Source organism: Gopherus evgoodei, chromosome 4 (genome assembly GCF_007399415.2).
Source record: "Gopherus evgoodei ecotype Sinaloan lineage chromosome 4, rGopEvg1_v1.p, whole genome shotgun sequence".
NCBI lineage: Eukaryota > Metazoa > Chordata > Testudines > Testudinidae > Gopherus > Gopherus evgoodei.
In genome coordinates, this window is record NC_044325.1 from 112,680,655 (window position 1) to 112,702,953 (window position 22,299).

Below are 22,299 nucleotides of genomic sequence, written 5' to 3' on the forward strand. Positions count from 1 at the left end.
CACCTTTTTCCCCCATCTAATTTTTAAATTTAAAAATTTGTGACAATTTCCAAACTTGACCAGGGATGGAGGGAATCACAACAATTTCATCTGTATTTTCCCCCCATTTTTCATCCAAGTTCCAAAATTTGAAGTTTCGACCTGCACTAGTTTGTAATATTTGTGATGTCTGCCCTCTCTGTTCCTGCCTGGGAGCACAAGGGCTGAAATACCACAGAAAAGAATTCTTACTGCTATACTCCCAGTCACAATGGGATTCCTTAACCCCATGTTCTGAGACTCAGTGGAGAGTCTGTGAGAACCACTGATCACATTGGCACTACATGAGCATCCCACCAGCAATGCCTATGCTCCAAAAAACGTGCCCTGACCCCCCTCCCTCCCCACACGCAACTTGAGAAGCAGTCTCTGCAGGCAGCTTTTTCTTTGGTTGTTTCAAAGTCTTGGTCATGAACCTAGCGGGGAACATCCCTCCCCCCACCCCGAATACTGTCCTAACATTACTGCAGTCTGATTAGAAGCCTGTGCAGAGCTGTCCCCACCAAAAAAAGACATCTACACACACAAACATGGCAGGCAGAGGAATGAGTGGGAAAGCTGCACTATGCCAGGGCTGTGCCACTGCCTGACTAATTACATATAGGTGCCAATTAGAATATTTGTTGCAACAATATATCACTATTTGTTCCCAGGCTCCCCCAACCAATAGCAGCACTGAAACCCTCAATAGCTTTAGTGTCTCTGTGAGACAAATAACCCTTTCGTTACTGGATACTGCAAAGCATGCATTGAACATGAACCCTTCTTCTCCTCCTGATCCCCATCACCCCAAAAGTATGGAGGGGCTACAGCCAGAGATTTTATCAACTTCCATAAGACATTCCTTTTGTGGGAAATGTTAAATATTTTGAACACGTGTTGGACATGATTTGGTGAATAATATTGTTATTGTTTTATTTTTAGAAAGGCCAGAGCCACCTCCCAAACTTTACAGATGCTCAACATCTGAAACCAGATCCAGATGCACCCAGGTCTAGATAACACACTGGTTAAGCGTGTCTTTGTCCTTTTCCAGTAGCCAATTCACAGCCAAAAGCCAACTGCTACTTCTCCCAGCTGATGGACTTACTCTTTTAACCTAAATGGTAGATTTTCTGTGCTTTGGTGCTAACAGTCCAAGTTTCAGTCCCTGCTGGCAAACCAACCAGGGGGGTGTCATTATCTGGTTGCTGTTATTTCAGGGATGATGTGAGTGAACAGGGAGCTGTACAAACACACAAAATACAATATCCCTGCTCTGAGAGGCTTCCAGTCTAATTCAGCCAGAGAAATATGATATATAGGGAAAGAAATCAAGACTCCAGCAACTCCCATCCAGTGCCTCACTTGTCTTTTCAATGTATTAACATCCAGTTTCTCATCCATCTACAAATATAATGATAGCCGGGGCAAAAATGGCAGAGTTTTTTTCCACAAAGCAGAATCAGAAAAGGGTCTATTTTTCTCTGCCCCTGCTCTTCTTCCTTGAAACTCTCCTTCAGAGAAGAACACACTTCATTATGACCTTCACACGCAGTTCTAGCTCAGATTTATGGACAGCCTGAATATGGAGTCAAAATGCTTTGGGGAGAAAGATGAAGTGGACTATATAAGTCCCCCTCACCCAGAGTCTAAATGAGAGTCATTCCCCAGTGCCCCAAAACAGTTGCTACAGGGAGATGGAGGAATGGACAATAGAATAACAGAGCTAATAAAATCCCTCCATTCCCTCTCACGCTGGACATGTGTGCATCCGAAAGAACAGGGGCATCTGAACTTCATGGCTCCACAATGAGCCAAAACCTCAGATCCAAACACCCAAGAAGCTTCAGTCTGGCAGTGCCAAGTTTGGCCTGAGCTGCAATCTCTAGTTTGTCCCCAGAGGGGACTCTGAAGTCCAAAAGAGGCGGGAAAGGCAAAGAGTTTGATTGTCTTGCAGCCCTGTGTCCACAAGCGAGGCAGAGAAAAGCTAGTGAGCCTAGTCAACAGGATCAGCTCTAGGCACCAGCAAAGCAAGCACATGCTTGGGGGAGCACATTTCCAGAGGCAGCATTCCAGCTATCCTTTTTTTTCAGGGCAGTTGCACTCTCAGAGCTGTGCCACTTAGAGGGGGTGAGGGCACCGCGCCCCTGGCCGCAGCACGAGGGGGAAGCCCCAGCCCCTGGGATGCTGAGCTGCCAAGGCCCAGCCACTTCCTGGGGAGGAGAGAGTGAGTCCTGCCTGTGAGCCAGGGCTGCGCCACCTCATCTGCGCACTGGCTGCTGTGCTGCCTTGTGCCACTCCTTATATCGGGGCTTCTCTGCGCAGCCAGGCAGGGGAGGGGGTAAAGCCCTTGCAGGAGCTGGGAGAAGGTGACATCACTCCCTCCGCTTCCAGTGCTGCCTGCAAGCCCCAGCCCCACCTGAGCTTGGGGCAGCAAAAAACCTAGAGCCGGCCCTGCTGGTCAAGAACTTTCTAGAGCTTCCAATGGCTGGTCCCTTTTTGCATTTCCCTCTCAATGATGTGCATGCACTACCAACTGCAATGACTCTTAGCTCAAGTTCATTTGGGGCTCATTCAGCCCGTTTTGCTTCTACCTTCCAGTTCTCTGGCTAACCTGTAGCCCCCTCAGAACCAAACCATGAGGTAAATTTCAGCTACTCCCAAGGGCCTTACCTTTCAGTGTCCATTGGGGGCTCTTCCCCTTCCTGATTCTTGCTCTCGGGGTCTCCATGGCACTCCTCAGAGTCTGACATTTTATTTCCTTGCTAACAACCTTGCCAGATTGACGGGCTCTGCAAAGAGCTCTGTAAGAGTACAATGTGTGTGCGCGCACACGCATGCGTGTGTTCACTTTCATACCACCCTTCCTGTCCTCTAACCCAGCAACAAATGATGCCGGAAGCCTCTGAGGTTTGAGGGGGGTTGGGAGTTCTTACTTTCAGGTTATATTTAAGATTTTGTTTCCATCTACTGCCTAAAAATCAGGAAGTACTAACCCAAGCTGCAGGGGAAGCATGGGGCAACAGCCACTCGTAGGGCCTGTTAGAGTAGAAAGATGTCTGAGAGACAGGCTATAGCCACTCATAGTACTATACTACTAAATGGCTGCATCTTTAAGTGGCAACATTCGATAACATCCACCTGCCAAGGATTGGTTCTGTCCAGGCCATAACACCTTGGCCACAAAGCCACGGAAGCAGCCCTTTGCCAGAGTGCAAGACTGTCCCAGCCACTGACACTATCATCTCCAACATACACACACACCAGCCTAACCCAAAAGCCCCCTTTTCCCAAGGGTGCACTGCTAGGGGTCTCCAGGGGGGGGGCCTTGCAACTCTGCACAGCCCCCTTTCTCCAATCTAGCCAGGCTGTAGTGCTTGGTGGATTCCCTTGTGTGTGCTGACGCCCACATAAATGCTTTCAGGTACTCACATGAGGGTGAGGGATTACTGAAGGCAAAACCGGACAATGTTCAGAAGCAGCTGAGCAATCCAGTCCACCTAGGCTCAAAAGTTCACTTTGGGACATTCCTGTGACAATCACAGGTAATAAACCTTTTCGTCAACAGAGCTGAGGCTGGCGTGGGCAAGGGAGCTCCTCCGTTGTTTATGTGTTGGCCAGGAAAAGACATGAACTGGATTTCTCTGTCCTGCATGTGGGAAAGCCACCAGGAAAAAGAAACACCTGAATCAGATTTCTATGTTCAATTGAAATACAACCAGCACAGCTGCTATGTGGAGATGCAATTGCACAAGGGTGTGCTGTGCTCAATTAGCAAGGCTCAGACTGCAGAATTGCTTAAGAAAAAAAACTGTGTGGTGGGTGGAGTGCAGGGGAAGTAGCTAGAGTCCCTTCCTATTACACAGAAGTTCAAATTCAAATCTCTAGTAGAATATGTCCTGCCAAAAACCACCCTGCCTCTCTGCTCTCAGGCCTGGTAACCACCTCCTACTTATCTTGCTGACCATAGCAAGGCCTGGTTGTCTCTTCCCTCTTCAGGAGTCTTTGGCGACCAGTCCTTCATCTTACATCTTTTGTTGGGGGGGGGGGGAGATACAATTTGATCACCTGCCATCCAGGAGAGCAGCTGAGGGGAAGGGCTAGCAACTAGAACCCCCCCCCCCACACACACACACACTGTTCCCCAACCACTAAGGGCTCCCAGAAAGTTCCCCAGCTCCTGAGCATGGGTTTATGAGGTGCCATATGCCCTGAGACACAGTGCAGAGTTTCTGTAGTGGGAGAACTCCCTGCCCTCTCCCAGGAGATATTAGGGCTTTGGAGAGGGTAACTGCCCTTCGCTGAAGCTAATAGAAGATGGAGGACTGGTTTAGCTTGTGCTAAAGGATAAATTCATGGTAGTTAAGTCCATTAATAGCTATTAGCCAGAATGGGTAAAGAATGGTGTCCCTAGCCTCTGTTTGTCAGAGGATGGAGATGGATGGCAGGAGAGAGATCACTTAATCATTGCTTGTTAGGTTCACTCCCTCTGGGGCACTTGGCATTGGCCACTGTCGGTAGAGAGATACTGGGCTAGATGGACCTTTGGTCTGACCCGGTACGGCTGTTCTTATGTCCTTGCAGAGCCAGGGAGGGAGCCATCGAGCCCACAAGGGAGTGGGATAGGGAAGTGGCTAGAACTCACCTCATTTCCTCTACGGCAGAGATAGCAAAAGAGGTTGCAGGGCTCAAAGCGAGGAGGAAAGGAGGGAGAGAAGCATCTTCTCGGAGCAGAAACCAGGCTGCTCCCAGCAATGGGAATGGGAGATGGAGATTTCACCTAGATATGGGCTCTGAGTAAAACCTTCAGGAGGACAAAAATGTGGAGCAGATTTCTGGATTGAGGGTTCTGCCTCTCTTCTTGTAGAAGAAGAGGAAACAAGAGAACCTGGAGGGGCACCAGCGGCTGGCAGTAGAGCACACTGCACCCATTTCCTTCCTGTGGCCTCTCTCACTGCACTAATCCCCTGATCTCTTTCTCAACCTGCTCATGCAACAAGCATCTTCTCCAGCAACCCCACAGCAGCTCAAAAACACAGCAGTCACTTTGATCTCTCTCTTATACAGCACTTTTCATCTGTGAATGTCAATGCATTTTACAAAGGAGGAGATAATCTTATCCCTATTTTACAAATGTAGAGACTGAGGCACAGAGATGAAGTGACTTTCCCAAACAGGCCCATGGCAAAGCTGGGAACAGAACCTAGATCTCTCAAGTCCTAGTCCAGTATGCTAGCTGTTAGTTTGCACTGACTCATTTGTTATCCCATCAGCGCTTCCAAGTACTGGTTTTAGCACTCCAACAAGACTCTTACTAGTCAAAAGGGTCACAGTAATTGGTAAGGCCATAATTCATACAGCTTGATCATCTGCAGTCTCTATAGGGGTATTTAATAGCCCCTCCCACCTCAGGAAATAAGTGATCATGTGACACAAAGTAAATTCATGCCTTGCTCTCCAAGGCTTAAAAGTTCAACCATACTTGCAAAGCTTTATTTACACAGTTAAGGATCACTTTGATACACCAGAGCCTACAAAATTACAGGGTTAAACTGCATTTGATTTCAGTTCATGTCACTAGCATAGTTTCAAATGTAGTTATGACATTGCATGATTTAGGACAGTTGTTTCCATAGCAACAGTAGGGGGTGGGGCTGAAAGTAGGTCTTGTGTCTTGGATTGCTTTGTGAAATGTGACCCTGGGCTCAGGAAGTTTAGCCCTAAACACTGCTAGAGAGCTGGTTTGAAAAATAGTTGGCAGGAGAGATGGAGGAGGAGAAATCTGGAAATTGATTAGATACCAGGATTAGAGTTAACAGCTGTGTGGAATTTAGGATTCACTAGTCTCAAACATCTTCTTCCTGCCCTCCATGCCAGACTTCTCCTCGATGTTCTTCCTCCAGTCACCCACGTCACGCAGATCCTTCTCCTGTTGGCATTAGGGAAAAAAAAAACATCGAAGTACTGACAACGCTGGATGGTATTCATGCCCATCCTTGTATTCTTTAGCTAACATCCATCCCAGTGTAGCATAGATACCACCTGGGATTCCAGTTAGCAAACCTATCTAATATCCCTAAGGGGCGAGATTCACCCCTGTGCAGAAGACTGGCTCAAAACTTATGCCCCACAAACCATATTTTGAAGGACTTGATTGGGATTTAAGTGATGTCTAGGCCTTGTGCTCCTCCTTAGTTCAGGAGTGAAATGCACCCCTAATGCCTTTCATCACACAGTGCTTTCCAAACCATCCATACAGAGATTGTTTCACCCACTGTTGAAATGCAGCCCCCTCTGATGTGGAATGAGGCAATTTCTTTAACAATGCAGAGCAGCTCAGCACAACATTTTTGGGTTAGGAAGTGAAGAGTTTATCTAATAAGAGGAATTTAGGTTAGCAGGATATTACCCCGAACTGGAAGTTGATCGGGACTCTAGAGATATATCACAAAATCATAGACAGCAGGGCCAAGAGAGAGCATTTGGATGATCTAAGTCTGAATTTTGCAGGTCTGCTCACTAGGACATTCTTGCTAATGTCACCTAATCTGTAACTGGAGTGGAATATCCTCCCCTAGCAACCAAGCATGAATGGGCAAAGTAAAACAGTTTGACACAAAGCTCTTAATCCATCCACAGATGGGGAGGCCATTAAAATCTAGAGTTTTACCACTTGGTAGTAAAAATGTATGTCAGTGAGAGAACCCCAAACCATCTCCCACTGTGTGGCTTTGGGCCACGGCCACGTGTACATCCTCATGACAGCTGGGAGGATTTAGAGATATGAGGAAAATAGGGAAATGACCATGTGGCAGAGACAGGACCACTCTCAGGATGTTAGAAAAGGGTAGAGCAGCCCAGTGTCAAGTGCAAACAATACAAAGGTTGGATAGCAGAAGTACATAAGGCCAGTGATTGGGAGACCGCAGCCTTTTCTGAGCAACCAGGGTCTTGCTCCAGAGATCCACTGGCCAACTGGTCCACGTGTGTGTTACAAGTCCCTGTGCGCCCAACCCACAAGGAGGAGAGTCTGCTATGGCTGCAGGTGGGGAGCCAAGTGCTTTAGCTTAAGCTGTTGTAGCTCATGCTTTTAGCTCTGGAGGTCTCCAGTTTAGTCCCCAGTGCGTTAGTCAAGATATGGCTGTCACACCAGTACACAGGGAAGTCTGATTTCCAGCTAATAATGCCTGGATCCTATTACAATAGGGGAAGTTGCGTCGTACCTTCTCAGTGTCCTCCTTCTTGACCTGCTTCAGGTTAGCGCGAAGATCCATGCAGACCTTGTGTTTGGAGCCCAGCAGGGCACGCAGCATAGCGTCAGCAGACATGCGGACCCTACGCAGGGGTGGCCTCTTAAACTTGCCCCTCAGGTCAAACAGTTTCTGGGTCAAGTCTTCAAGCTACAAAAAGAAAGAGGAGATGGGGAGAGAGGAGAAAATGATGTGGTGAGATGGACCCATAGCAGAAGACGAATGGACAGACGAACACACAGGTGCATATAGTGTGATAGAAAGGAAATGCCATCTACAAAGGTAAAGGATTAGTTTGACGAAGCTTAGGCAAGCACAGAAGACACGTGAAGCGGCGAAGACACGGGCATTTGAGAGAGTGGGCAGGTACAGTGATGGTGGGGTAGGAGCACAGGCAGCAGATACATACTGTAGAGAGGGACAAAGCATGGGGCTGGGCACACTCCACTGATCTCCACGACAGCAGAGATGGGAGTGCCAGGGAAGATTACCTCTTTGGTGGTTTTCTGTAACTTAGCCTCAGTGTCATATCTTTCCTCGTCCACCACCTCTATCTTGGCATGAAGCTTTCTGCATAGGTCCTGCAGAGAAAGAGAAAAGGATATGGGCCATTGGAAAGCATGCGACTCACACCGCCTACCCTTTCCACAACTTCCTCCAGTTCTGTAAGAGCCCAGCTCAGGTGCGGCTCTGAATCACTGAACTTGGGACGGGCCACCCTGCTTTCTAAGGCTCCAGCAGCTTAACACAATTGACAAGTTGGCTTACCCATCGGTTGGGAGTTTCCCTGGCACAAGGGAATTCCCAGGTTGCACATGGCCACTATAGCCAGCCTCTCCTCTGCCCACTGGCCCCAGTAGGCTAATCAGGAGTATGACTGGGGCAAACGGGTGCTGCTGGAATGACCCCTTGGCAGCTTTAGGTTGCTTCTCAGGGCCACACTTCCGCCAAGGGGGCAAGTTCAGAAGAGGCAGAAAAGAAGCTTTCAAGCCATTTTTCCCTCCCCACAGCTCAGCTGGCCAAGCTCTGCTCTAGTGCAGCTCAGAACTGAGTCCAAATATTGCTCCATGTGGCTTTGCATCGGGCTTTTGCATTTAAACTTCCTCAACTGTAATTGATTTCCAATCAAAGATCCAAAAATACAATAGTGCTGGAAATGTCTGGTCCCCATCCCCTAGGGAAAGTAGTGCCTTTAACTCAATAGTATAGAATGCTCTCAAGCCAGCCAAGAGAATTCCCCTGTGCCCCTCTTGCAGGAATGATGAGTTGTCTTAACATGGAGTCTTTAGGGGAACCCGGAGGACTCCTTTCTCCTCCACCTTAAAGAAAGATTGCATTGGGCAGGAGGATCTGTTGTATAAATGCAACCTAGTGTGACTGTGAGTTGAAAGGCCCCAAACAAAATCAACTTGATACCTCACCTCTGAGTTCATGATCAAAACTATTGGACATATGGAAACAGCTGAGCAACGTTCCCTCTCCAACATTTTGAGTGGTACATTCAGAGTTGACCAGCCTACTTCAGAAATTTTAAAAAAGCCAGAATCCATTTCTGGACCCACAAGTTTTCATCTCTGTTTGTGGGGGAGAGAACACCTCAAATGCACTGTAGAGCCAGGACTTCACCTCTCACTAGCTACTATGGCAGAAATGGAGCAGAGGATGTAGAGAACATGGGTGCTCAAATTGTGAGTAATTAGCACCTGGGGGCATATGAGGAGATGACAGGGGGTCACAACCACCTGCTTTTCCTAAATTCCAAACAGCAGGCACGTCCCTGCCCAGTCGCAAGTGTTTCATGGGATTGAAAAGGTTGAGAAGCACCAATATAGGGAAATAGGCAGTGTGTTGGGTTGAGTTGGAAGAGCCATATATGTGGGGTAAGGCAGAACCCCAAACCTTTCTGCTTCTGCATGGGAGAAGATGGAAGAGACAAAGCTGTTACCTGCAACTCCTGCATGGAGTGCGGGAGTGACAAAGGAGGACAGTGCTCGGCAAGGTAATTGGCCTTTTCTGCTTCTTTAGCTGCTGTTTCTTTCTCTATGAGAGTAGCAGCAATCTGGAGCATAACACTCTGGAGGGGGCAGAAGTAAAAAAAAAGACAAATCCAGTTACTTGTGTGAGTGAGCAGCAATGGGGAGGGAAGGAGCTCACAGCCACTCCCAACCCCAGCATTCTCAGCAGGAATCACTGAAGAAGTGCTCACAGCAGGGGGTCATGGACACTCCAGTCCAACTTGTTGCCCACAGAAGTTGCTTCTTGTAGGAGATAGCATATGAGTGCTGGATGTGAGGAGCACACAGCTACTCCCAGGACCAGCTTCTTCCAGCAAGAGACCCCAACCATAGGGAATGCTGTAGGAGCAGTGATTTGGGAAGCTTTGGGATACCCCAGCCATTGGCCAGCCTGGAGGAGGATTCACCAATGATGGGGAACTTTCAGCTGTTCCAGTTCCAACAGGAGGCACTGTCTGGAACGGGGTAGGAGGGAGCACCAGTTTTGGGAGCTCCTGGCTTTCGCAATCAGGGCAGATGCAGGAGCACTGGCTGGCTCAAGAATGGACAGTAGGATGGTTGTGGACAAATCCCATACTTCATGCAAAATCAGGAACAGCACGTACCTTCAGATGCTGCCGGCGAGCAGTGATTGCCCTCTTCCTTTTCTATGGGTGGGAAGAAAGAAAGAAAGACAGACAAGGCAGGTTCACCACGTGCTTCCTCCCTACCCCTTCCCATCTAATTCTAATGACAGTTTTAGCATCTATATCCCTCCCCAGAGCCTTCCCAGAATTGGAAGCAAGAGACGAACTGCACACAAAGCACAAAGGGATCTGGCATCAAGCCCCCACCCAAATCATTAGCAACTGGTCCCCAAACTAGAAGACACTGACAGCAACCATATATGCTAGCAGAGCTCAGCATAGCTCTTCCCTGCTAACTCCAGTGTTGCCAACTCTAAGCATTCAGCAAACATGAGTCAAACCTCAAATCCTGATTGGCTTAGAAATCATGAGCATTCTTTTAAAAAATAATAGATTGGGGCCCTTTCCATTCCCCCTCCAGTTTTGGACCCCTGTAGGGGTCACATGTTCTAGCTTTTCTCCGCAGCCAAGAGAGCTAGGAATGTGTGCACTTTAAAAACTGAAAGCTGAGATCATAATCCCAGGACTCCAGGCGGTGGAACTTTAAGAACACCAAATATTGTGAGACTCATTATCAAAATTATGAGAGATGGCAACTTTGTTAAAAAGTCAATAGTACTAAAGGGCCAGTGAATGGAATGCAGGGGAGAGAAGCATGGAGGAGGTAGCATGTTAGAATTAATCCCAGTTTCCAACTCATCCCCGGTTTAGCAGTTAATTATCTTTCTATTTACAGCATTAAGGTTGACTGGGGAGACAGGGCTGTGGGATGAGAGGATTTCTCATCACAGGGGTATGAGCACAGCAATGGGGCTGCACATGCAGGAAAGCACCTATGTTCATCACTCCAAGGGGACAGACAGAGCAGCAGGAGACAGGACAAAAGCCAGATTCACCTTCCACAGCTCCCCCTCACCCTCGCAGCAAGGAAGGGTGAGACATAACCAGCTTTGTTGCTGCACGGGAGTGAGAAAAGCACTGGGGCCATGGAAGTGGGGAAGCCAGATTCATTGCTCCATGAGGAAGAGCAAAGCTGAAGGGGGCCATGGGAGCTGCCAGGCAGGAATGGAGGCAGACATCAACAATACAGCAGCAACACACTCTGTTACCTAGTGTGCATTGAGCTGGCCATGAATCTAAGCCCTGACCCCTTGTTTGTAACCGCACTTTGGTTCCCTGACTATCGTTTGGACAGAGAGGATAGTGACAATAAAGGAATTGTTCTACAGGACAAGAGCCTAGGTCCAAGTTTCACACATTGGCCAATACCCTGATGTTGCAGAGGAAAGTGAGAATCCCTCCCCCATTAAGCACTTGGGCAATCAGGTAATGCTGCCCGTGGGGGTGGGGCTGCAGGAGTCCAGGAGACAGGTCCAGAGTAGCTTTTGCATTGGGCCTTTTTTGTTTTGTTTTTAAATTAATATGAAAAAAATTCTCATTGAGTAATTGAAATGTCTTTCACATGGATACAAAGCACCAAACTTTGTTCATTTCCAGGCTACATGGGCTAGCAGAAATATTCTATTTACAGAAGCCACAAGCTCTGTCCCACACTGCATTGCATCTGTTTCCTGAACATTTCATCATAAAGACTGTGTGCATCTGAGTGTGGTTGGGGTGGGGAAAATACACACGTTTGATGTGTATTTGTGGGGGAGGGGAAGAAGCATTCTGTGCTTTACGGAAGTGGGGGCGGGGAGGAAGAGGATAAAAAATGGTAGCTCAGTAGATAATTATTTACATTTCAATTGCACCTTTCATCCAGAAAGAGTGCAGAGCCCACTATGGAATACGTAAAGATCACTTCATCATGGCAAAAAGGCAGCCACCTCTGAGGTGCAATGCAGCAGCAGATCAGCTGTTCTAAGCTGCTGTGTGCAGCTAAGAACAGCTGAAGAACACCCTACACACAACTGAAAGTGCAAAGGGAGAATTAGAGAAGTGAGTTATTATGACTTCAACTAGAATTTGATCGGATGTTGGTGCTAAAACTTTTACTTTGAAAAGAATTCCCCGGGGATTTCCTTCAAACTTGATTTCAGTGGGCGTTAGCTTAAGTAATGACTGACTGAAAACTGGGTAAGGACCTCATGATTTGATCTGATGGGTGAGCAGAACCTAGGTTTTGCCTGGCATCTGAAAGGAAGCACCCCCAGCACTAGAGTGTCCCCCTAGCCCTGTGTTGTGGCATTGGTGCAAGAGGGAATCAAACCACCACTATGCAGTGCCTGGTTTCCTTGGAGTTCTCCCCTTTCCAAGTAATTACAGGCCCCATCTTGTGTCGCTTAGGAGATCGGCCAAGGTTCCACCATGAAGCGACACACACAGCAGGGTATTCTGGACAATGCTCACAGAACCAGCATCTAGCCTTGCGGTGAATTGCTTCCACTCCTCTACTTTACTATGGGGCAATTCATCCCAGTACTGAATCCATAACAGCTCTCTGGGCAAAATCCACCTCAGCTCAAGGCCTATGCATCACATATGACTCAAAAAAAAAAACAAAAAAAAACCACGGGTAGAATTTCCCCTCGAGTGTGTCAGAGACAAGCCGGACACAGCAGAAGGAACAGGTAGATTCTACAGGGAGGGATGAATTCTTCTGAAGGGATTCCACATGTGCCCCTCCCCATCCAGGCTTACACTGCTGATGGGACTCTTCAATAGCGTTCATAGCCATTCCCAGGCTGGACAGAGAGTTGAGCACAGCATGACACAAGAGCCTGATCCTGTTCTGACTGGAGTCAAGAGGCGTTTCTAAGCAGGCAACCTCTTGATAACCCAGAGTCAGGCCACAGAGAATCACCTTCAAAAAGGGATTAGACAAGGATTTGTGGGTGCAATGGGATCAACATCGTGCACCACAGCCAGCTGAACCTGAGAAGATGCACCTTCATGGCCATTCCTGTCTCTATAATTGCCTCTGTCGCTGTAGAAGCCACAAGGCTAATGGACCATGAACACCTTCCACTTAGCTGGGGCAGCAGGTACATGAACATCTTCCACAGCACCATCTTGTGATCAGCTAGGGAAGCAAGGATGCTCCTGGGGGAAATCCAACCTGCAAACTACAGCCAAGAAACACACCTCCTCCAAAACATTATCTCCTGCCTTTCAGCTTCTGGGCACTTGTCCTTTTAAACTCTTTTAGTCTGCCTATTTAGTTAGGTGAGTTTTGCAGATCCACATTTCCTTTCAGGAGCTGGTCTTTTTAACAAGATAACACAAAGCCAAATGTGATCCTATCCCCATGCAACACTACTAAGAAAAAAATCCCAGAGAGAGAGAGAGAGAGAGAGACTTACTTCTTCACTGTTCAGGGAGAAAGAGAGAGAAAAAGGGAGGGAGGGAGGAAAGGAGAGAAAAAAAGATTAGCATCAGAACCAAAAACAAGAGAAGGAATTTAGAAACAAAAGTTGGCACTTATTTTAAAGACTAAAAAGCAAACCAGTGCCACCGTTAGAGACAAAACCAGAAACTTACTCTGACATCTTGGTTTAGTGGATTTAGAACCTGCAATTAAAAAAAAGTGTAACAATTATTTGTGTTCAAAGGGAATTTCTTGGATTAATCAGAAAAGGACAGTTTCATCAGAAAAGAGGAACCGGTTCGTGCTTCTTTTCCAACTTCCGCAAAATCCAGTATCCCAGAGAAGCAGGCTATGGGTTATGGAGAGGTGCCAATCAATGTTCTCACCCCAAACCAGCACCCGGAGTCTTTTGGATTGGACAAAATGCTTAGGAAACATGACAGCCATGGCAAAAAGTCCTCATGTGTGAAAGGACCACTGCAGCGCCCCCCGCCCCCCCGGCTTCCACCTTCTTTGATCACCCAGGCATCCCTTTTCTCATGCAAGTGGGCTGCCTGTTGACTCATCATGTACTTATTTTCTAAACACTGTAGGGCAGGGAATTGAACCCAAGTCTTTTCCTCATCACAGGCTTCCCGAGTGGCCTTGGCAAGTCGCAATCTCTCTGGGCCTCGATTCCCCACTTTTTACAACAGAGATAATAGCACGTCTCTACCTCTCCGGGACGTCGTGGGGATAAATCCATGAAAGATGTGAGGCACTCAGAGACTACACGGATGGGGAGCCAGAGATAGGAAGGTCAAGGCACCGTGTTTTCATTCGGTGTATACAGCACTGAGCACAATCAGGTATCAAGCTGCTACAGCAACATAAGTAACACATCATGGATTGCGTCTGCTAATCCCTGAATGCAGCTCTTTGTAGATTTGGGAGGGCTGGGGAAGGATGGAAGGAGTTAATTTGGTCAAAGGAAGAGATAAAGGTCAAAGGGGTGGCGCAGAAAGCCACGCTGATATCCCCAAGGAAACTTTATCCTGGAAAATGTGCAGGGGTCATCCCATCACTGGGGAGAAAGTGCTTCTAAAAACGGTCAGGGCAGCTCGCAAGGAGCTCCAGCTGTCTCCTTGGGCTGCAGCCTTTCCCAGTGCCAGCCCTCATGAGTCAAGGAGGTCAAGGCAACACAGTGGCAACAATACACACAAGAGACTTGGCATCTGAGGAATGTGGGAGCTCCAGGGAGGTTATTTTTAAATAAAATTCTCCCTGCTCTTTTTAATGGCATCTTAAATGGCAAGTGGAAAGGAAGTCGGACAAGAAGAGCCTCACATTCTCTTCTGTTTGACTAACTATATTAGCATCTGCTCCCTGCAGCCTTATCTTGCCTGTTTAGCACATAGCATGCAAAAATCAACAGCAAATCAGGACTCTCTACTGGCAGACCAAGCTAGAGGGTTCCATACTCTGCAGATCTGTTCAGCGTGGAAGAAACCCCTAGCACCAGCTCATCAACTGGGGTAAATCAGAGTAGCTGATGGAGTTATGCTGATTTATGCCACCTGATCATTTGGCCCCTATAGCCTTGGGAACTAGATCCAAGGTCAGATTTAAGCATTGTGGGTCTTTGCTTTTCCTTTAACCTGGTTACGTGAGTAAAAGCAATTGACTGGGGGACTGAGCGAATCAAATATTGAGGGCATACCTGCAGTAAACAGGAGGGACCATTTCAGATGTGATCAATAAATACCACAGACATATCTGAGAAAGCTCAGGCTGACTGACTTACTGGAGATGGGGTGTCAGGTTAATTGGAGCTTTAAAGTTTTCCCCCCTCAGCTGTACCAGCGAGAGTCCAGACACATCAGCACTTATCTCAAACTCAAAAAGCAAGTTCCATTCCCCCTGACTCCTGTAACAGCAAGCTGGGTCAGTAAGAGACATGCAAAGGGCTCACCTAAATCCCAAGGAGAAAAACAGACAGCGCTGGTGGAAGGACAGGATCAACTGGCAAGCCACAGGCAGCTGGCTCAGGGAGGAGGTATAAATGGGTTTCTCCGATGGCTCAGCAGAAAAGCCACCTACTCTTTAAGGGCATGGAGATCTCCTCAGACCAATGACATGCAAGGGTCCAGAAATACAGAGCACCTCCCTTGGCTAAAGCAGTCCATCCAGCCAGCATTCAAGGTGTCTTGGAGGAGAGAGAAGCTGCAGTGACTCAGGGAGTCTCTATAGGAGAAAGAGATGGAGGTTTACAACTTTGTGGCAGGAGGGGGCAATTTTCGTGAATTGCAGTGACCATGGAGGAAGAAACTCTTCATTAGCAGCATTGATAAAGGCACAGCGTTTGCAGGGCTCAAAGGCAATAATGTTCCTCCTTTGGATGCTCACTCATGTTGTGGTGAACCCCGTTCTGTGAGGCTCAGCAGTTTCATTACCCCATTGAGGTGTCCCAGGTGTCCAGGAGTGGAGCTCAGACAAAACTTTCCAAGCAAGGAGTAGGGGAAGATTCAATGTCACAGCCTATTAACATCAGAGTCAGACAAGAGAGGGCTCTGGCAGGCAGATCAGGACTGCAAAGGCCTAGGACCAGCTGTTACCTTAACAGAGGCCATGTCTACCTTGCAGCGCCTAGAGCCCCATAGTGTAGACCCTTCCTGTATCAACAGAAGGGGGGGTTCTGTCAACGTAGTTAATCCCTTAGAATTCTTCAATTGACTTACCCATGTCTACACCAGGGGTTAGGTCAACCCAACTACAGCACTCAGGGCACACCACTTTTCAAAGCCCCGAGCGGCATAGCCAAGTTGATTTAATTTTTAAGTGTATGCCAGGTCCAAGTGTGAATTAAGGATGTAAGGCCTGGTCTGCATTAAAAAGTTAGGTCGACGCAAGGCACCTCGCATTGACCTAGTTGTGCATGGGTCTACACTTACATTTGTCTCCCTGTTATTGCAACACAGTAACACCACCTCCTCAAGCAGTGCTGAGCCATGGCTGATGTACTGAGGTCAATGCAGTGTGAGCATAGATGCTGAGTTACCTATGTCGACTAGAACAGTCTTCCTAACATGGACCACTCTGGTCACAATTGTGACTCCAGTGCTCAGGGTCACGGAGACCGGAAGCCCACTCCATCCCACTTTAAAACTCAGTGAATTTTTGAAATACCTTTTTCTGATTGCTGAGCTTGGTGAGCACACTTAGCAGCTCTCCATTGTTGTTGTGCACCACGACAGTTACATGCTCCAGACGCACTCCGGCCTGGAGTAGACAGCAGATATGGGATCTTCTGGGCCTGTGGGGAGAAGAGGTTGTGGAGGCACAGCTCCAAATCAACCACAGGAATGTTGACATCTACGAACAGATTGCACAGGGGATGCAGGAGAAGGGGTACGGCAGGAAGCAGCAGCAGTGCTGCCTGGAAGAGAAAGAACTGCGCAGGCATACCAGGAGGTCAGGAAAGCCAACCATCGATCCAGTGCCAAGCCACAGACCTGACACTTTTACAAAGAGCTGCCTGCCATCCTCGGCAGAGACCCAACCACAACCTTGCACACCACTCTGGATACCTCTGAGAAGCCCAAGTCACAGACCACTGCTATGAACAGTGAGGATGAACAGGAGGAAAAAGGAGTATGGGGGACCTGCAACTGGGGGGTTCCACCTATGCCATGAGCCAGAACCTGTTTGAGGCTCCACTGCAGTCCAGGCAGTCAAGCATAGATAAGCCCATTGCAGGGGTAGGAAGCTCAGATAAGTGTGTAAATTTATTCCCTATTACAAGGATGTACTGACAGTACCCCCCCCCCCTACACACACACACACACTTAACAGGACCCCGCTATCAATTTTTCATGACTTTACGCAGACTAGAAGAGATAGCGGTACAGCAAAGACAGAGTTATTTGCGTTATATTCCCCTGTAGAGGTAGGCATGGGGGAACCATGCAGAGAAGTTTGTTTACATACACAGGGATGTCCCTTGAATCTTCCTGAGAGATCTTAATATAACTTTCACGCAGGTACTCTGCAATCCTCTCCTGAAGGCTTCTAGAGACGGCTGCCTTATTTCTTCCTCTGTGGTGGGACACTTTCCCACACCCATTGGTGATAACTTCCGCAGACACCATTGCAACACACAGGCTAGCAGTGTACAGAACCAGCTGGCTTTGGAACTCCAGCAGCAACTGAGTTCTCTGTGCCTTTATTAACCTCAGGAGTGAGAGATCAGCTAAAATCACCACTGCCTGTGGAGAACGGTGCTAGCATTCATTGTCACTGCCCTAGACTCCCACATCTACTTACATGCAACCGAGCAATTCCTTCCTCATTTCCCTCACTCCAGCAGGCCACACTCACCACGGCTGGTCCTGCGAGCACTCTGAAGCAGAAGTGTCAATAAGCATGTCTTGCTTAAAACTTTAGGTGAGCGAGGGAAGGAAGTGCCGAACCCGAACGTTCACTTTCCATTGTGACTACACTGACAGTGGCACCCCTGTGGGTTTTATCGGCAGCCGTTGCGGCCGTGAGGAGTTGGCAAAAGTTTGTAGTGTAGACGTGGCCTAAGAAGCCTGCAGTTTACATTCACTCCCAACTACCATCTCCTCTTCCCAGCTCCCTGCAGTTGTAGCATGTGAAACAGTGGTCCCCAAGCATACAATGTGATCATAAGTTCATTTCACATGATCAAAATTGACAAGCCCTCCATTCCTTCTGCACATGGTGCTTCAACACAGTGAGAAGCATTTTTAAAAAGCAAACCAAAGAGGGGGTTAAATAAAACCCATCCTTTATAGTTTTAGAAAATGAATAATCCCAACCTGTACTGGAGAAAATAAAGCTATTTCAGTAGTTCTAGGGGCTCATCTCAGTAGCATGCTTATGGCTGGCTGAATTCATCCACGTTCACAATGGTGGGTGTGTTCAGGGGCCCCAAAGAGCTACCTCTTGCAGATCTCTTCCAGCAACCCACATACACATAGATTATTGGCCATATTCCCACCTTGGAATAAACTATCATGCTTTTGGCAACACAACATGGACAGAGCTGTTACTGTCTTTTTCCAGGTAGTCTGCTGTGGGCATTAAAATGGAGAGAGTTTTTTCCTCTAGCAGCCCAAAGGAGGGTGTGAGCATGGCAGAACTGTACTGCACTGTGGGAAAGAGGGGTGGGAGGAGAGGCATTAGAATGCTAGCCCCAGCGAAGTAACTAGCAATATTCTTCCCAACTCTAATGAGGTCAGGATTTCATTCTGCTCCTTAGCACTCCTCACCCATCAATCATAAAGCACATTAAAAAGGAGGACTAGTGTCAGAGTCTTCATGTTACAGATGAAGGAACAGAGATGCACAGAGGTGAGTGACTTGCCCATGGTCACAAAGAATTAGAAATCAGGATCCTAGATTCCCATTCCTGTACCTGCTCCACCTCACTCTGCTTCCCACTCTCACTCCAACTCCACTGGTGTTTCATGGCCAATACAAAGTCAGCCCTGGAATCATCTTTAAAATAAGTAAGCCTTTAGCAGCAGGCTCACTGTTCCAGACTTCCTGTTCTGCTACCTTCTAGCATCTGAGCAGCCACAGATGCTGTTGCCTGCAGCACGGCAGAGAAACAGAAAGCCCAGAACGTGAAGGGCCAATTTCTCACCTTAGCAGCAAATGAGTTTTGCCCCTCGCAAGAAGTGAAATTTTCAATGGCAACAGCCCCCCTCTCCCTCCCAGCAACCCTTTTGTGGGATAGAGGTGAGAAGAAGCCATTCTGTAACATCAGGAACTAGACCATCAGCAGTTGTAAATCGATGCAGCTCCACTCGTCAATGGACCTATGCCAATTTACACCAGCTGAGGATCTGACCCCATGGCTGTAATCCACCTCAGGGCTCTTGGAAATACACAAGAAAGATTTTTAGCTCATCAGAGGCATCTTGCTGATGGGAGGAAGGAGATGCACACTATTATGTGCTCTTGGTACTGCCACTCTCATTCTATGAGCAAGCATGTGTGTAAAATTACGTTCCTCTTTTCATAACCTTGGCCAAGAAGTTCTTTCTTTGTGGGGGAGGGGATTCTTTTCCTTTACACTATTTTCCCTATTATGGCAGTACCTAGGAGGATCAAGGATCAGGGCCCCATGTAAATGAGACTCTGTGCAGACAAGTCACAAAGATAGCCCTTGCTATCAGAGCTTCTCTGCTACACGGAAGCACAACTCAATTGCTGAATAGTACTGCAAGTCAAGTTTACTTTAAAAAGAGAATCATACTAAAACTTCATGCAAATGGCACTCCCCTCCAGTCAAGCCCAGTGCACAGTCGCATGAAAATATATGAAGACAAACTTGGCTTTTATAGGTTTCTGAGTGGTAGCCATGTTAGTCTGTATCAGCAAAAAGAACAGGAGTACTTGTGGCACGATAGGGACTAACAAATTTATTTGAGCATAAGCTTTTGTGGGCATAGTCTCTAAGGTGCCACAAGTACTCCTCCTCCTTTTGGCTTTCACAGTGCATGCATCACGGTTGGAAAGGTGACTACTTGTTGCCATCTGCTGGTAGAACAGCAGCATAGCAGAGATTCACTTCCTTTCTCTCGTCCTAGCCCCGCCCCCTCACCCTCCCATTTCCTTCCCCTGGGACTGGCCCTTGTTCACAGGAGCCAAGAGAGCAGAGTGTATGTTTTGGTTTAATAGCCAAATTGGACACTGGGGGTAACGTGCCCTTCCGAGGCCTAACAATAATTGGAGCCCTTGTCAAATAGCTGCTGCAACTCACACCGCGTAGGTAGGCCCTGCGTTAGAAAACAGCCAGCCTTGCCGGGATGTTGACAAGCACCAACCTGAATTTGGAGCACACGTCCCATTGACTTCCGTGCTTATTTTTACATGCAGTTTGATAACGGAGAAGCTGCTGGACTTGTCCTAGGAAACTGTGGCCTCTCTGCAAACCAGTTTCCTTGACTTATTTCTCTGCTCCGATGTTGTTACTAAGGCCATTAGTCAGGAAATGACAGTAGCTATTCCTGATACTATTTTCTGTTCCAGTTGCTTATTCCACCCACATAGCCCAATCCCATTTCTAATGATGTCCATGGGCGTTTTGACATTATCTTCCACAGGAGCAGGATCTAAAGTAGTTATCTGGCCCGTTACCAGCATATTTATCTTCAACACCCCTGTGACAGAGACGTACTATTATCCCCGTCTTACAGATAAGGAACTGAGACACCGTGAAACTAAGTAATCTGAAGTCTTGACAAGAAGTCTGGTGCAGGTCAGGGAAACAAACCCAGGTCTTCTAAGGCTAGCAATGCATCCAGAAGATCACCCTTCCTCATGGGATCAGATCCATTCACTAGTCTTCCCCTTTGGCTGTGTCTACACTGACATCTTTCCATCAAGTTTCCTCATTGCCGCAGCTCCAGCAATGGTAGTGACGATGGGAGCACTAGTTTAGACAGACCATCAGCATTTTACTCTGTGCTCAGAATGGGCCTAGGGAATGTGGAGTTTATGACGCTTATAGCTATCAGCATCCTACCCACTTTAGTGGCTACAAGCTGTGGAGATGAACTGGTGGCAACGGAACTGGGAAAAGTGACAAAAAATGGTACTGTAGGTAAAGTCTACATGACAGAAGTGGCTACTACGGATGAGTGTAATATTGCCAGCCAAGAGAGACAAACTTGGTCTACACTGAAAAGTTACATCTGCATAGCTACATCAATCAGGGATGTGAAAAAAACATATCTCGGACCAACGGCGCAATGCTGACAGAACTCCCAATGTAGACGCAGCTATGTCGACAGAAGCCTTTCTGTCAATACAGCTAACTTCGTTTGGGGAGGTGGTGTTCCTACATTGACAGAAAAACTCCTTCTGTCGCTGGAGGCTGCATCTATACAAGGGGGCTACACTGGCATAGCTAAACCAACATAGCAATGAGTAGGGCCCTACCAAATTCATGGCTGTGAAAAACGTCTCATGGCCCGTGAAATCTGGTCTTTTGTGTACTTTTACCCTATACCAGACAGATATCACGGGGAAGACCAGCGTTTCTTAAACTGGGGGTCCCAACCCAAAAGAGTGTCATGGGGGGAGTCATAAGGTTATTGTAAGGGGGGTTGTGGTTTTGTCACCCTTACTTCTGCACTGCCTTCAGAGCTGGGTGGCTACAGAGCGGCAGTTGCTGGCCAGGTGCCCAGCTTTGAAGACAGCACCCCACTAGCAGCAGTGCAGTAGTAAGGGTGTCAATACCAAGCCATGACACCCTTACTTCTGCACCTGCTGCCTTCAGAGGTGGGTGGCCAGAGAGTGGTGTCTGCTGGCTGAGGGCCCAGGTCTGCAGGCAGCAGCCCAGAAGTAAGGGTGACAATACCATACCACACAACACCATCCTTCCTTCCTTCCGCATTGCTGCTGGCGGTGGCTCTGCCTGCAGAGCTGGACTACTGGCCAGCAGCTGCCACTTTCCGGCTGCCCAACTCTGAAGGCAGTGCCACCACCAGCAACAGTGCAGAAATAAAGGTGACAATCTGTCACTTCCCTACAATAACTTTGTGACCCCCCAAAAATCCCTTTTGGACTGGGACCCCCACAGTTACAACATTGTGACATTTCAGATTTAAACAGCTGAAATCATGAAATCGACTACTCTTAAAATTCTATGACCGTGAAATTGACCAAAATGGACCGTGAATTTGGTAGAACCCTAGCAATGATGGTATAGCCTCTGTAGGGTAGGCACACCCACAACTTCCTGGGAGGAATATCTGCTCCTGCTGCTTCAATTCCTCTGCAAGAGGCTGTTTTTCAGAGATTCTTCCTTAGGAATGAAAAAGAAAGAGAGAACAGTAGCATTTTTAAATAGGTGGTTTCCTTCATCAGGCTACAGGAGCTCTTTAGCAAAACAGGTTAACAGCATTGCTTCTGTTCTTCCTATCACCAGCTAGGCAAGCCACATTTCCCAAAGTTAAAGCAATCTTTATTACTGTCTCCAAGGACTCTACTGCAAGCTCTTCAACTAAACAACATTCTTGCTGCACGCAAAACTACACAGTTCAGCAACAAATTGCCCACAAGCC

General features: G+C 47.7%; 2 protein-coding genes across 4 annotated transcripts in view; both read right to left on the bottom strand.

Moving 5' to 3' along the window:
• Window positions 1-2,872, bottom strand: part of LSP1 (lymphocyte specific protein 1) — an 89,228-nt gene extending 86,356 nt beyond the window's left edge. The window contains exon 1 of one of the 2 annotated variants that reach the window (XM_030560591.1): window positions 2,695-2,872. In XM_030560591.1, the coding sequence (XP_030416451.1) occupies window positions 2,695-2,774 (80 nt within the window). In that variant the 5' untranslated portion in view covers window positions 2,775-2,872. The remainder of the gene's footprint in view (window positions 1-2,694) is intronic. The other variant, XM_030560589.1, reaches the window with a different exon arrangement.
• A 2,587-nt stretch (window positions 2,873-5,459) lies between these two features.
• Window positions 5,460-15,246, bottom strand: TNNI2 (troponin I2, fast skeletal type). Of its 2 annotated transcripts, none has more exons than XM_030560622.1 (8): window positions 15,174-15,246; window positions 13,396-13,425; window positions 13,218-13,224; window positions 9,892-9,933; window positions 9,217-9,345; window positions 7,763-7,852; window positions 7,245-7,421; window positions 5,460-5,950 (listed from the first exon to the last, which is right to left on the bottom strand). In XM_030560622.1, the coding sequence occupies exons 2-8, from the start codon at window positions 13,401-13,403 to the stop codon at window positions 5,852-5,854; spliced, it is 552 nt and encodes a 183-aa protein (XP_030416482.1). In that variant the 5' UTR covers window positions 13,404-13,425; window positions 15,174-15,246; the 3' UTR covers window positions 5,460-5,851. The 2 variants fall into 2 exon arrangements, with proteins under 2 accessions (XP_030416482.1, XP_030416484.1); XM_030560624.1 differs by having other exon boundaries at window positions 13,214-13,224; window positions 15,174-15,240.
• Window positions 15,247-22,299: the final 7,053 nt, after the last annotated feature.

Coding starts and splice junctions, on each gene's coding strand:
- TNNI2 (XM_030560622.1), bottom strand. Junction 9,346..9,891: donor CTCGCCGGCAGCATCTGAAG/GTACGTGCTGTT, acceptor TGCCCCCTCCAG/AGTGTTATGCTCCAGATTGC. Junction 7,853..9,216: donor ACTCCATGCAGGAGTTGCAG/GTAACAGCTTTG, acceptor CTTTCTCTGCAG/GACCTATGCAGAAAGCTTCA.